The sequence below is a fragment of the Scyliorhinus torazame genome, chromosome 5 (genome assembly GCF_047496885.1).
Source record: "Scyliorhinus torazame isolate Kashiwa2021f chromosome 5, sScyTor2.1, whole genome shotgun sequence".
NCBI classification, from domain to species: Eukaryota; Metazoa; Chordata; class Chondrichthyes; order Carcharhiniformes; family Scyliorhinidae; genus Scyliorhinus; species Scyliorhinus torazame.
The window spans coordinates 174,823,093-174,835,190 of NC_092711.1; the positions used below are offsets into that span (position 1 = coordinate 174,823,093).

The following is a 12,098-nucleotide window of genomic DNA, read 5'->3' on the forward strand; positions in this document are numbered from 1 at the left end:
CAAAATTACCTTTCCCGCTGTGGGTGAGTCCACTCTGACCTCTTTATCTCCCAAAGCTTCTTCAAATCCCTGCACCACTAACCTCACCTTGGGCCTTATAAGCGCCATCCGGTTGGACCTTTTCTGTGCAGATCCATCGATGTGATGATGCTGGCTGACCCCTATCTGGGACCTCTGAACACACGCCAAACTCTGTCCAACTGCCTAACTCTTTCTGTTTCACCTCCCGTACGGCTTTATCCCTTCATTTTTCGACAGCTACAAAACCCTCTCGGTCACGGGGACTTCAGCATCGCCCCCAAACATATCCTTGGTGTAAAACCGACAATTCCCTGCCTGAAATGTTCCAGTTATTGAAATTATATTGAATGGATGTCAAAGAAACAGACCAGAAACTGATCCCTGAGATTCTGAGGAGTCCCCAGTGGTCAGTCAGACTGAACTATACACGGGTGGTATAAAACAAACAATACTCACCCCGGTATCTGCTGTCCACGGGGACTTGCCTTTAATCAGAGCCGTCAGTGGATCCTGTTCCTGACACCAGGTTGTTGTGGGATAAATGTCACTCGGAGTCCAGAGTTGGTTAAAGTTTGTGAATCTTTATTACAAACATGCAGGGAATGCTTCAGCGAACCGAAGCATCTCTGGGAGTAGTTACAATAACACACGTTTATACACAGTACAGTTGCGGCTGTTTTGTCTGTAAGTTAGTGGGAAAGTACAGGACGTCAAGGAAACAACTCGAAAACAGCTCACTTATTGGCTATAGTGACTTCATCTCACAAAACACATCTCGGAAAACAATAGCCAGACCAGTAATCCAGAGTCCCAGGATAATGCAATAGGGATCCAGGTTCGGCAGATGGTGAAATTTAAATTAATTAAAAATCTGGAATTAAAAGTCATCGATGACCATGAGAGCATTGTCGATAGTTGTAAAAACCCATCTGGTTTCTTTTAGATCCACCTGTAGTGGGGGAATAACACTGTTTACTATCCAGGATAAAATAAATGTACTTCAGCCTTTGTGGATCATTCCAGTGGAAATGTGCTCTCCCCCAGGCTCAAAGAGCATCAGCCCACTGGAAGCAAAGTCGTGAGACCGGCTAGTCCAGCAGAAAGAAACCCTCCGACCCTCCCACTTCACCAAGTGTCAGAATGAACAAAGTTTGATTTGATTAAATTTATTCACGTGCACCGAGGTCCAGTGAAACGTATTGTTCTGCGTACAATACAGACAGATCATTTTATACATGAAAAAACATAGGACATATGATAAATACACAATTTAAATATGTAGACATCGGGTGAAGCATACGGAGTGTAGTGCTACTCAGTGGAGAAGATGTGTGGAGAGATCAGTTCAGTCCATAAGAGGGTCAGTCAGGAGTCTGGTAACAGCGGGGAAGAAGCTGTTTAGAATCTGTTATTGCGAGTTCTCAGACTTTTGTATCTCCTGCCCAATGGAAGAGATTGGAAAAGAGAATAACCTCGGTGGGAGGGTCTTTGATTTTGCTGCCGGCTTTCCCAAAGCAGCGGGAGGTGTGGACAGAGTCAATGGATGGGAGGCGGGTTTGTGTGAGGGATTGGGCTGTGTTCACAACTCTCTGTAGTTTTTTACAGTCTTGGGCTGAACAGTTGCCATACCGAGTGTCCCTTTAAGAAATGTTTTTGTCTTACCACATGGCTTCAGTGATGTCATTGTGTGGGTGGAGCTGGGCTGTGGCTCTGTGTGTTGGTTTTACTTTCGCTTTGGTTTGGGGCTGTTTTGTGGCTGAGTTTTTTGCTTTCGTTTTCACATTTTTGGCTGCTGTGCTCAGAAAGAGGAGTATTTTGGCCTGTCTCTCGATCTTCATTTTAAAAGCAGTTTCCAGACTGCTTGATAACTTGAAAAGAAATAATTGCTTTCTGGAAGGAATTCAAACCTGCTGTTTTGGAAAGGAAACAAGAGCATCCATACCAGGTATTGAGTGCTGTGTGCTGGGCCACACCTTTGAAAAGGAGGTACTGGTTTATGGGATCTTGTTATTAAATTGGAACAGTTAAAGAGGGGAATTTATTCAGGGTTATACATAGATCACTGTAGTTGTGTGGGGTATTTATGTTTGTAATTTATAAAAATGCTTACTGTGTGTGTTTGTAAAAATGTTAACTAAATTCGTAGAACAAAGCTTGTTTTGATGAAAAGTGGTTAAGGCCTCTGCTGAATAACACCTGAAAGGCAGCCCTTGTGCTCATCGGAACCAAAATCATTAAACAATTGTAGGTCAGGTGAACTCCATGATATACTTTGGAGTTTTCTAAACCCTGGCCCATAACACAAGCTGTGATGCAGCCAGATAAGATGTTTTCTGTGGTGCACCTGTAAACATTGGTAAAAGTCAATGATAATAATCTTTATATTTGTCACAACTAGACTTACATTAACACTGCAATGAAGTTACTGTGAAAATCCACTAGTCGCCACACTCTGGCACCTGTCCGAAGTTTTGGAGTTTTGATATGAGCTTGGCTGGGATTATGGGGTTGAAGGCAGAGCTGTAGTTAATGAATAGGAGTCTGACGTAGGAGTCCTTGTTGTCGAGATGCTTCAGGGCAAGTATAGGGCCAGGGAGATAGCATCTTATGTGGACCGGTTGTGGCGGTATGCGAATTACAGTGGATCAAGGAATGCTGCGAGTATGGAGTTGATGTGTCCAAATCTCGAAGCAATTCATAATGATCGATGTCAAGGCCACCGGATGATAGTCATTGAGGCACGTTGCCTGGTTCTTCTTTGGCACCGGTATGATGCTGGTCTTCTTGAAGCAGATGGGAACCTTGGAACGGAGGAGGGAGAGGTTGAGGATGTCCGGAAACACACCTGCCAATTGGTCTGCGCAGGATCTGGGTGCACGACCTGGCACAACCAATGAGAGTCCCTGTCGTTAGTCTGTGACTCTAAATTAGTTTGGTATCGTCACTTGGGAGTCCCTGTTAGCTTTGAATCTCCCGATTAAACCATAGATTCTGGTTGGGTAAAGTACAGACTACCTTCTTTTGCACGCAATCTTCTACACATTTACTGATGAAGTCTGTGACGGTGCTGGCATACTCGTTTAGGCTGGCTGCTGAGTTAACATAGAACACACAGTGCAGAAGGAGGCCATTCGGCCCATCGGGTCTACACAGACCCACTTAAGCCCTCACTTCTACCCTATCCTGTAACCCAATAACCCCTCCTAACCTTTTTTGGTCACGGAGGGCAATTTATCATGGCCAATCCACCTAACCTGCAAGTCTTTGGACTGTGGGAGGAAACAGGAGCACCCGAAGGAAACGCACGCAGAAACAGGGAGAACGTGTACACTCCGCACAGACAGTGACCCAGCAGGGAATCGAACCTGGGAACCTGGCGCTGTGAAGCCGCAGTGCTATCCACTTGTGCTACCATGCTGCCCTTGTTCTTGAATATGGACCAGCCCACTGACACTAAGCAGTCGCGTAGGAGCTCTTCCGTTGCATCGACCTTCTTAACCGGATTCTCCCGTTAAGATTCTGCTTGTATGCGGGGAGAAGGAGCACCGTATTGTGGTCCGATTTTCCGAAGTGCAGTCAGGATGGATCATCAGGCGCCCATGATGTTTGTGTGGCAGTGGTCAAGGATGTTGGGCCCCCTGTCGGGACAGGAGATGTGTTGGTGGAATTTTGGCAGTACTCACTTGAGGTTGGCCTGGTTAAAGTCCCCGGCCACTATGAACAAGGCTGCAAGGTATTCTGCTTCATTGTTATTTATAGCGGTTACAATCCATCAAGTGCCTTCTTCACTTCCGCCTGGGGTGGGATGTAGATGGCCGTGATGATGGCAGAAGTGAATTCCGTGGAAGGTAGTCTGGACGGTACTTCACAGTCGGGTATTCCAGGTCCGGGGAGCAATAGTTCACCAGGGTCACCACGTCCGAGCACCAGGAGGAGTTGACGAGGAGGCAAATCCCTCCACCCACTCCAGGTTCAGTCCTGGATGTGATTAACAGCAGGAAAAACAGCAGAATCCAACCCAACCCTTGTGAACCCTTTGGTGTCTCAGCATGTTGGACGATTGAGTGAATTCCTTCCCACAGTGAGAGCAGGTGAATGGCTTCTTTCCAGTGTGAACTCGCTGGTGTCTCCGCAATGTGGATGATGTTTGAAACCTCTTTGTGCAATGAGAGCATCTGAACAGTTTCTCCTCCGTGTGAATGCGCTGGTGGGACATCAGTACCAGAGAGTTTTTAAACCCACTCCCAGAGTCGGAGCATTTAAAGGGTCTCTCATTGGTGTGAGTGACATTGTGGTTCAGCAAGTGATGACCGAGTGAATCTTTTCCCAGTCGGAGAGGTGAACGGGCTCTCCCCAGTGTGACCTCGCTCGTGTTTCATCAGGTTGGATGAGGATCTAAACCTCTTTGTGCAGTGAGAGCAGCTGAACGGTCTCTCCTCAGAGTGAACGCGCTGGTGGGACATCAGTAGCTGAGAGCTTTTGAAACCCATCCTGCAGTCAGAGCATTTAAAGGGCCTGCTCTTGGTGTGAGTGACATTGTGTTTCTGCAGGCTGGATAATTGAGCAAATCCCTTATCACACACAGAGCAGATGAACGGCTTCTCCCGGTGTGAACACTCTGGTGTCTCTGCAGGCTGGATAACCGAGTGAATCCCTTCCCACAGTCAGAGCAGATGAATGGTCTCTCTCCAGTGTGAACTCGTTCATGTCTCCGCAGGGTGCTAATGTCAGTGAATCCCTTTTCACACTGAGAGCAGGTGAAAGGCCTCTCTCCAGTGTGAACTCGTTCATGTATCCGCAGGCTGCCAATGTCAATGAATCCCTTTTTACACTGAGAGCAGATGAACGGTCTCTCCCCAGTATGAACTCGTTCGTGTTTCCGCAAGTTGCCAATGTCAGTGAATCCCATTTCACAATGAGAGCAGGTGAATGGTTTCTCTCCAGTGTGAACTCGTTCGTGTCTCCGCAGGCTGCCATTGTCAGTGAATCCCTTTTCACACTGACAGCAGGTGAAAGGCCTCTCTCCAGTGTGAACTCGTTCGTGTCTCCGCAGGTTGCCAATGTCAGCGAATCCCTTTTCACACTGAGTGCAGATGAATGGCCTCTCTCCGGTGTGAACTCGTTCGTGTCTCCGCAGGTTGCCAATGTCAGTGAATCCCTTTTTACACTGAGAGCAGGTGAAAGGCCTCTCTCCAGTGTGAACTCGTTCGTGCCTCCGCAGGCTGCCAATGTCAGTGAATCCCTTATCACACTGAGAGCAGGTGAAAGGCCTCTCTCCAGTGTGAACTCGTTCGTGCCTCCGCAGGCTGCCAATGTCAGTGAATCCCTTTTCACACTGAGAGCAGGTGAAAGGCCTCTCTCCAGTGTGACTGCTTTGATGCCTTTCCAGCCTGTACGGGCCTTTGAATCCCTTCCCACAATCCTCACATTTCCATGGTTTCTCCATGGTGCGGGTGATCTTGCGTCTCACCACGTTGGACGATCAGTTGAAGCCTCGTCTACACACAGAACACGTATACAGTCCCTCCCTGCTGTGAATGATGCAGTATTTTTTCAGGCTGTGTCACTGCTTAAAGCTCTTTCCACAGTCAGTGCTCTGTAACAGCCTCACACGGGTCTGTGTGTGTGTCTGTCTCAGTGCTTTTCTAGACACACTGATGTTTAAAATGAAAAATGAAACTCGCTTATTGTCACAAGTAGGCTTCAATGAAGTTACTGTGAAAAGCCCCTAGTCGCCACATTCCAGCGCCTATTCGGGGAGGCTGTTACGGGAATCTCTTGAAGCAGACAGAATAGACAAACATTTCTCCTGCTAGATTCAAAGGCAGATGATCCCAAGAATTGAGTGACTCAGTCAGTTCTTGACGTTATATTTAGTTTGAGATATCAGCCTCGAACTCCTCTTCGAACTTCCTTAACCAGATTTTACAATAGTAATCATCGTCTGTGCAGGATAGAAATTCAGAACAGACAATTTTAGTTTCTATCGAACATTCATTCCCCTCTCTCTCTTTTCGCGAAATGGTCTAAATCTCAATCCCACACACTCTCCCTCCATTCTCACTCTGCTGTATCTAATGTTCACCCTCCCAATGCTCCTGAAGGTGCTGATTCAGGCTGATTGACAAATCTAAGTCACTGCTTCCTGTCCTGGACACAGAAACCTGAAAATCTTCATGCAGGCTGCCAGACAGATATATGTCTATATTACTGGATGAAAAATGTGTGTAATATACAGACTGTATTCACTTACTTTCCCTCCCAATTTTCCTGAAGGTGCTGATCAACAAATCTAAACTCACTAAAACCTGTACAAGAGTAGAGAATCTCCATATAAGTACATTTACTGATTAGAGATAGGGAAATGACTGGAAATATATAATGTAGGTACAGTACTATATCACAAAACTAGAAATAATGATAGATGTATTTTATTACAGAACCATCAACAATATCTACAATACATACCATATAACAACACTAGACATATCTCTGTCCAATATTAAATATTAATTTATGGGATGTGGACAATGCTGGTCAGGCCAGCATTTATTGCCCATCCCCAGTTGCCCTTCCGAAGTAGTGGTGAGCTGCCTTCTTGAACTGCTGCAGTCCTTGAGGTGTAGATACATCCCCTGTGCTGTTTTTTTTTTTTTTTTTAATTGTTTTTTTATAAATTTAAAGTACCCAATTCATTTTTTCCAATTAAGGGGCAATTTAGCATGGCGAATCCACCTACCCTGCACATCTTTGGGTTGTGGGGGCGAAACGCACGCAAACACAAGGAGAGTGTGCAAACTCCACGCGGACAGTGACCCAGAGCCGGGATCGAATGTGGGACCTTGGCGACGTGAGGCAGCAGCGCTAACCACTGCTCCACCATGCTGCCCTACATCCCCTGTGCTGTTAGGGAGGGAATTCCAGAATGTTGCCCCAGGGACAGTGAAGGAACAGCAATATATTTCCAAGTCAGGGTGGTGTGTAACTTGGAAATGAACCTCCAGGTGGTGAGGTTCCCAGGTATCTGCTGCTCTTGTTCTTCTAGATGGTAGTGGTTGTGGGTTTGGAAGGTGCTGTCTGAGGAACCTTTATGAGTTACTGCAGTGTATCTTGGACATGGTACACACAGCTGCTACTGTTTGTCGGTGGTGGAAGGTTTGAATGTTTGTGGAAGGCGACGCAATCAATCAGGCTACTTTGTCCTGGATAGTGTCGAGCATCTTGAGTGTTGTTGGAGCTGCACTCATCCAGCAAAGTGGAGCGTATTCCATTACACTCCTGACTTGTGCTTGTAGATGTCTGGTAGACAAGCTTTGGGGCATCAGGTTGTGTGTTATTCACTGTAGGATTCCCAGCTTTTGACCTGCCCTGGGAGCTACAGTATTAATAGGGCTCGTCCAGTTCAGTTTTGATCAATGGTAACCCCCAGGATGTTGGTTGTGGGGGATTCAGCAATGAAAATGCCACTGAATGTCAAGGGGTGGTGGTTAGATCCTCTCTTGTAGGAGATGGTCATTGCCTGGCACTTGTGTAGCACGAATGTAACTTGCCACTTATTAGGCCAAGCCTGGATATTGTCCAGGTCTTACTGAATTTGGACATGGACTGCTTCATTATCTGAGGAGTTGAGAATGGTGCTGAACATTGTGCAGTCATCCACAAACATCACCACTTCTCACCTTATGATGGAAGGGAGATCATTGATGAAGCAGCTGAAGATGGTTGGGCTGAGGAAACTGTCCTGAGGAACTCCAACAATGATGTCCTGGAGCTGAGATGATTGACCTCCAATCACGACAACCATCTTCCTTTGTGCCAGGTATGACTCAAACCAGTGGAGATTCCCATTGACTCCAGTTTAGCTCGGGCTCCTTGATACCATACACGGTCAAATGCTGCATTGATGTCAAGGGCAGTTACTCTCACCTCACTTCTGGCATTCAACTCTTTCGTCCAAGTTTCAACTAAGGCTGTAATGAGGTCAGGAGCTGAGTGACCCTGGCGGAACCCAAACTGAGCGTCCAAGAACAGGTTATTGCAGAATAATTGCCACTTAATGGCAACTTTGATGACTCCTTCCATCACTTTGTTGATGATGGACAGTAGACCTCCAGAAGTAATTGGCTGTGTTGGATTGGCCCTTAAATGTCCTTCATCTCCTGGGGAAACCAGACCTTTAATTGTGAACATTTGGAAAGAGACCATCCTTTTTAGCCAGAGAAATAAATGTGTCAAGCTGAGGGAGCAAAGGATGTGAATGTCTTTGAGTGAGAGAGAGACCTGGGCCAAGCTTTCCAGGGTCTGCACCCTCCCTGGATTCACTTCCTTTCCCTTCAGTTGCTGCAAATCACCAATTGAAGACAATAAACGGAAAGAGGGAGAAAAGAAAGTGCTTTACTCACAGATGTTTGAGACAGGAGGAAGGTTCAGTCTGTGTGCAGCTCAAGCTTATTTCGGGTCGGAGGAACAACAGTTTTGCACGGCAGAAACCTCCATGTCCAACTTCCGCATTGAGACAATGGGGGAGCTCTGATTGGCGGAGGAGCAGAGCCCTTCCGGTCCTCCAGTCTTCCTATTGGTTACCTCAGCAATAAGGTCAGCGGAAGTGAGCTCCCCTGTACATGCGCAGATTCCCCTTCCCTTAGACATGCGCAATCCCGTATTAGTGGTGGGGAAGGGACACACTGACGGGCGGAACTGTCAGCCTGTTGCCTGGAAACTTTGTCTCGAGGATGTGTGGGGGAAGGAAAACAATGAGTGCGGATGGGGCTCCCGCATCTGCGCGCTGGGCAGTGACGTCACGGCGGAGCGGGCTTATTCCTATTGGTTGATTAAGAGGACGAGCTCCTTTGTGATGTCACAATGTGGAGGTTGGACAATGAGTTTCAGACTAAAACATCCTCCCCTGGACAACATCTGGGAGCAAATCAATGTCTCCCCCTTTCATAAGGTCATAAGATATAGGAGCAGAATTAGCCATTTGGCCCATCGAGAAGAACCCTTCAACCCGATTAAAAATCTGTCTTACTCCTCCCTAAATTTACTCACTGTCCCAGCTCCACCGCACTCTGGGGTAGTGAATTCCACAGATTCACAGCCCTTTGGGAGAAGCAGTTTCTCTTCAGCCCTGTTTTGAATTTGCGACCTCTTTGTTTCAATAATCTTTATTGTCACAAGTAGGCTTACATTGACACTGCAATGAAGTTACTCTGAAAAGCCCCTACGCTCCACATTTTGGCACCTGCTCTGTGTGGGAAGGGATTTATTTCCTCATCCAACCGGCAGAGACACCAGCGAGTTTACACAGGGGAGAGGCCGGTTACCTGCTCCCAGCGTGAGAAGGGATTCACTCAGTTGATCAGCCTGCAGATACACCAGTGAACTCACACTGGGGGGGGGGGGGAGGTTGTTCACCTGCTCTCAGTGTGGGAAAGGATTCACTCGGTTCGATAACCTGCAGCCACACCAGCGAGTTCACTCTGGGGAGAGACCGTTCACCTGCTCCCAGTGTGGGAAGGGATTCACTCGCTTATCCCACCTGCAGACACACCAGTGCGTTCACACTGGTGAGAAGCCATTCACCTGTGATCAGTGTGGGAAAACATTCACTCATATGTCCAGCCTGCAGACACACCAGCGAGTTCACACTGGGGAGAGACCATTCACCTGTGCTCAGTGTGGGAAAACATTCACTTTGTTATCCAACCTGCGGGCACACCGTCGAGTTCACACTGGGGAGAAGCCATTCGCCTGCTCTCATTGTAGGAAGTGATTCACTCGGTTATCCAACCTACAGAGACACCAGCAAGTTCACACTGGGGAGAGGCCGTTCACCTGCTCTGAATGTGGGAAGGGATTCCGTGATTCATCGCAACTGCTGAGACACAAACAAGTTAACAAGTGATTACAGGGGTTGGATTCTGCTGTTAGTGTTGCTACTCTCAATTACATCCAGGACTGCATTTTGTTCATTCTGACAGTTGGTCAATGGGAATGGTTGGCGTGTTTCCTCTGCTGGACTGGCTGGTCTCACGACTTTGACTCCAGTGGGCTGACGCTCTTTGAGCCTTGTTGCGGATACCTGGTTTCAAATTTCATAAGGATCACAGATTGAAAGTTGGTTTGGAAGTTGGAAGCTGTTTCCTTCCCATTTCTGTTTGGATCCCCTTAAAACATGCCACCTTGCCATGGTGATGGGCAATGGAGGGTACATGGATCTTTTGTTTAATTTATCTCTGTGTTTCTCGCAGAAGAAAATTATCAAGGTATGGGGCAGGTTGTCTGACATGGACTGAGAAACAACATTAAATAGTGTGATGGGAGACAGGCAATAACTAATATTTCAGGGGATTAGTTAGCTCAGTTGGCTGGATGGCTGGTTTGTGATACTGAGCGACACCAACAGCGTGGGTTCTACTCCGTACCGGCTGAGGTCATCCATGAAGGCCCTGCCTCCTCAGCATTGCTCCTCATCTGAGGTGTGGTGACCCTCAGATTAAATCACCACCAGTCAGCTCTCTCTCTCTTTCTCACAAAGGGGGATGCTCTTATGGAATTCTGACAATGGTACCAGCCAGTAACAAGGTTAAGATAAGGGAGTTATTTATACTCAAGACCCAAGGACGGTCGATGAGGGGGTCTGGAAGGTATCATGAGTTCATGAATAACCCCCTAGCTGTCCATGAGCTGATCACGCAGTTCCCTGCTGCCCAGTAACCACTTTCATTGGATCTACCAGTCAATGTGTGCAATCTATAATCATTGTGATTGGATCGTTTCCGGCTGAGTTGGGCTGACTAACTATTTGAAATTGTATAAATGATGATGATTCCCTTTGTTCAGTGGAGAGGTATCTGCCTTTGCCCAGAGGCTTACTCCCCGCCGGTGTTACAACAATAAACTGTTTGATGTTTGAAGCAGACCTGAATGTCGAGGGATTCTTTTGGATTCATTCATGCTAACAAAAGCATAACCTACTTTTGTATTCAATTCCCCCACAATAAACAATAACATTCTATTAGCTTTCCTAATTACTTGCTGTACCTGTATACTCGCCTTTTGTGATTCATGCTCTTGGACACCCAGATCCCTCTGAGTCTCAGAGCTCTGCAATCTCTCACCATTTCGATAAAAAGCTTTTTTATTCTTTCTGCCAACATGGACAATTTCACATTTTCCCACGTTGTTCTCCATTTCCCAGATCTTTTCCCACTCACGTAACCTATCTATATCCCTTCGTAATCTCCTTATGTCCCCTTCACAATTTACTTACCTACCTACTTTGCAACATTGGAACATGGGAGCAGGAATTGGCCATTCAGCCCATCGAGCCTGCTCCACCATTCAATACGATCATGGCTGATCAACCACTTCAATGCCTTTCCCCCCACACTATCCCCATATCCCTTTGTGTTATTGGTATTTAGATATCTGTCAGTCTCTGCATTAAACACACTCAGTGACTGAGCTTGCACAGCCCTCTGGGGTACAGAATTCCAAAGATTCACAACCCTCTGAGTAAAGAAATGTCTCCTCTGAGACCGGTCCTAAGTGGCTTCCCCCGTATTTTTAAATTGTGTCCCCTGGTTCCAGACTCTCCAACCAGGGGAAACATCTCACCTGTACCCACCCTGTCTGTTCCATTATGTATTTTGTAGGTTTCATTGAGGTCACTTCTCATTTTTTGAAACTCTAGAGAACACAGGCCAGGTTTCCCCAATCTCTCCTCAAAGGGCAGTCCTGCCACCCCCGGAACAAGTCTGGTGAACCTTTGTTGCCCTTTCCCTCTGGCGACAAGGGCAGTAAAACTGCACACAGTCCTCCAGCTGCGGCCTGACCAAGGTTCTATACAACAGGTACATTCTGGACAGTCTCACGGCTTTGCATTTATTTTATCCTGGATAGTATGGGGGAGGCGGTGACCTAGTGGTATTGCCGCTGGACTAGTAATCCAGAGACCCAGGTATTATTCTGGGGTTCGAATCCCACCAGGACAGATGGTGAAATTTGAATTCAATAAAAATTTGGAATTAAAAGTCTAATGATGACCATGAAACCATTATCGATTGTTGTAAACA

At 46.8% G+C, this 12,098-nt stretch overlaps 2 protein-coding genes across 5 annotated transcripts in view; one reads left to right on the forward strand and one right to left on the reverse strand.

Annotated features, from left to right (window-relative positions):
- The window catches only part of LOC140422386 (uncharacterized), a 151,420-nt gene extending 142,671 nt beyond the window's left edge, over positions 1 to 8,749 (reverse strand). Inside the window, exons 1-2 of one of the 4 annotated variants that reach the window (XR_011947423.1) lie at positions 8,424 to 8,749; positions 583 to 970 (exon numbers count right to left, since the gene is read on the reverse strand). Coding sequence is in view for 2 of the 4 variants with exons in the window: in XM_072507404.1 (XP_072363505.1) it covers positions 4,484 to 5,467 (984 nt within the window). In the remaining 2 variants the exon portion in view is untranslated. Of the gene's footprint in view, positions 1 to 582; positions 5,966 to 8,423 lie in introns of those variants that run through there. The other 3 variants (XM_072507404.1, XM_072507403.1, XM_072507406.1) reach the window with 3 other exon arrangements.
- LOC140418052 (uncharacterized) overlaps positions 1 to 12,098 on the forward strand; it is a 92,572-nt gene that overhangs the window by 7,075 nt on the left and 73,399 nt on the right. The window contains exon 4 of the mRNA XM_072501479.1: positions 9,434 to 9,790. Coding sequence (XP_072357580.1) covers positions 9,434 to 9,790 — 357 coding nt within the window. The remainder of the gene's footprint in view (positions 1 to 9,433; positions 9,791 to 12,098) is intronic.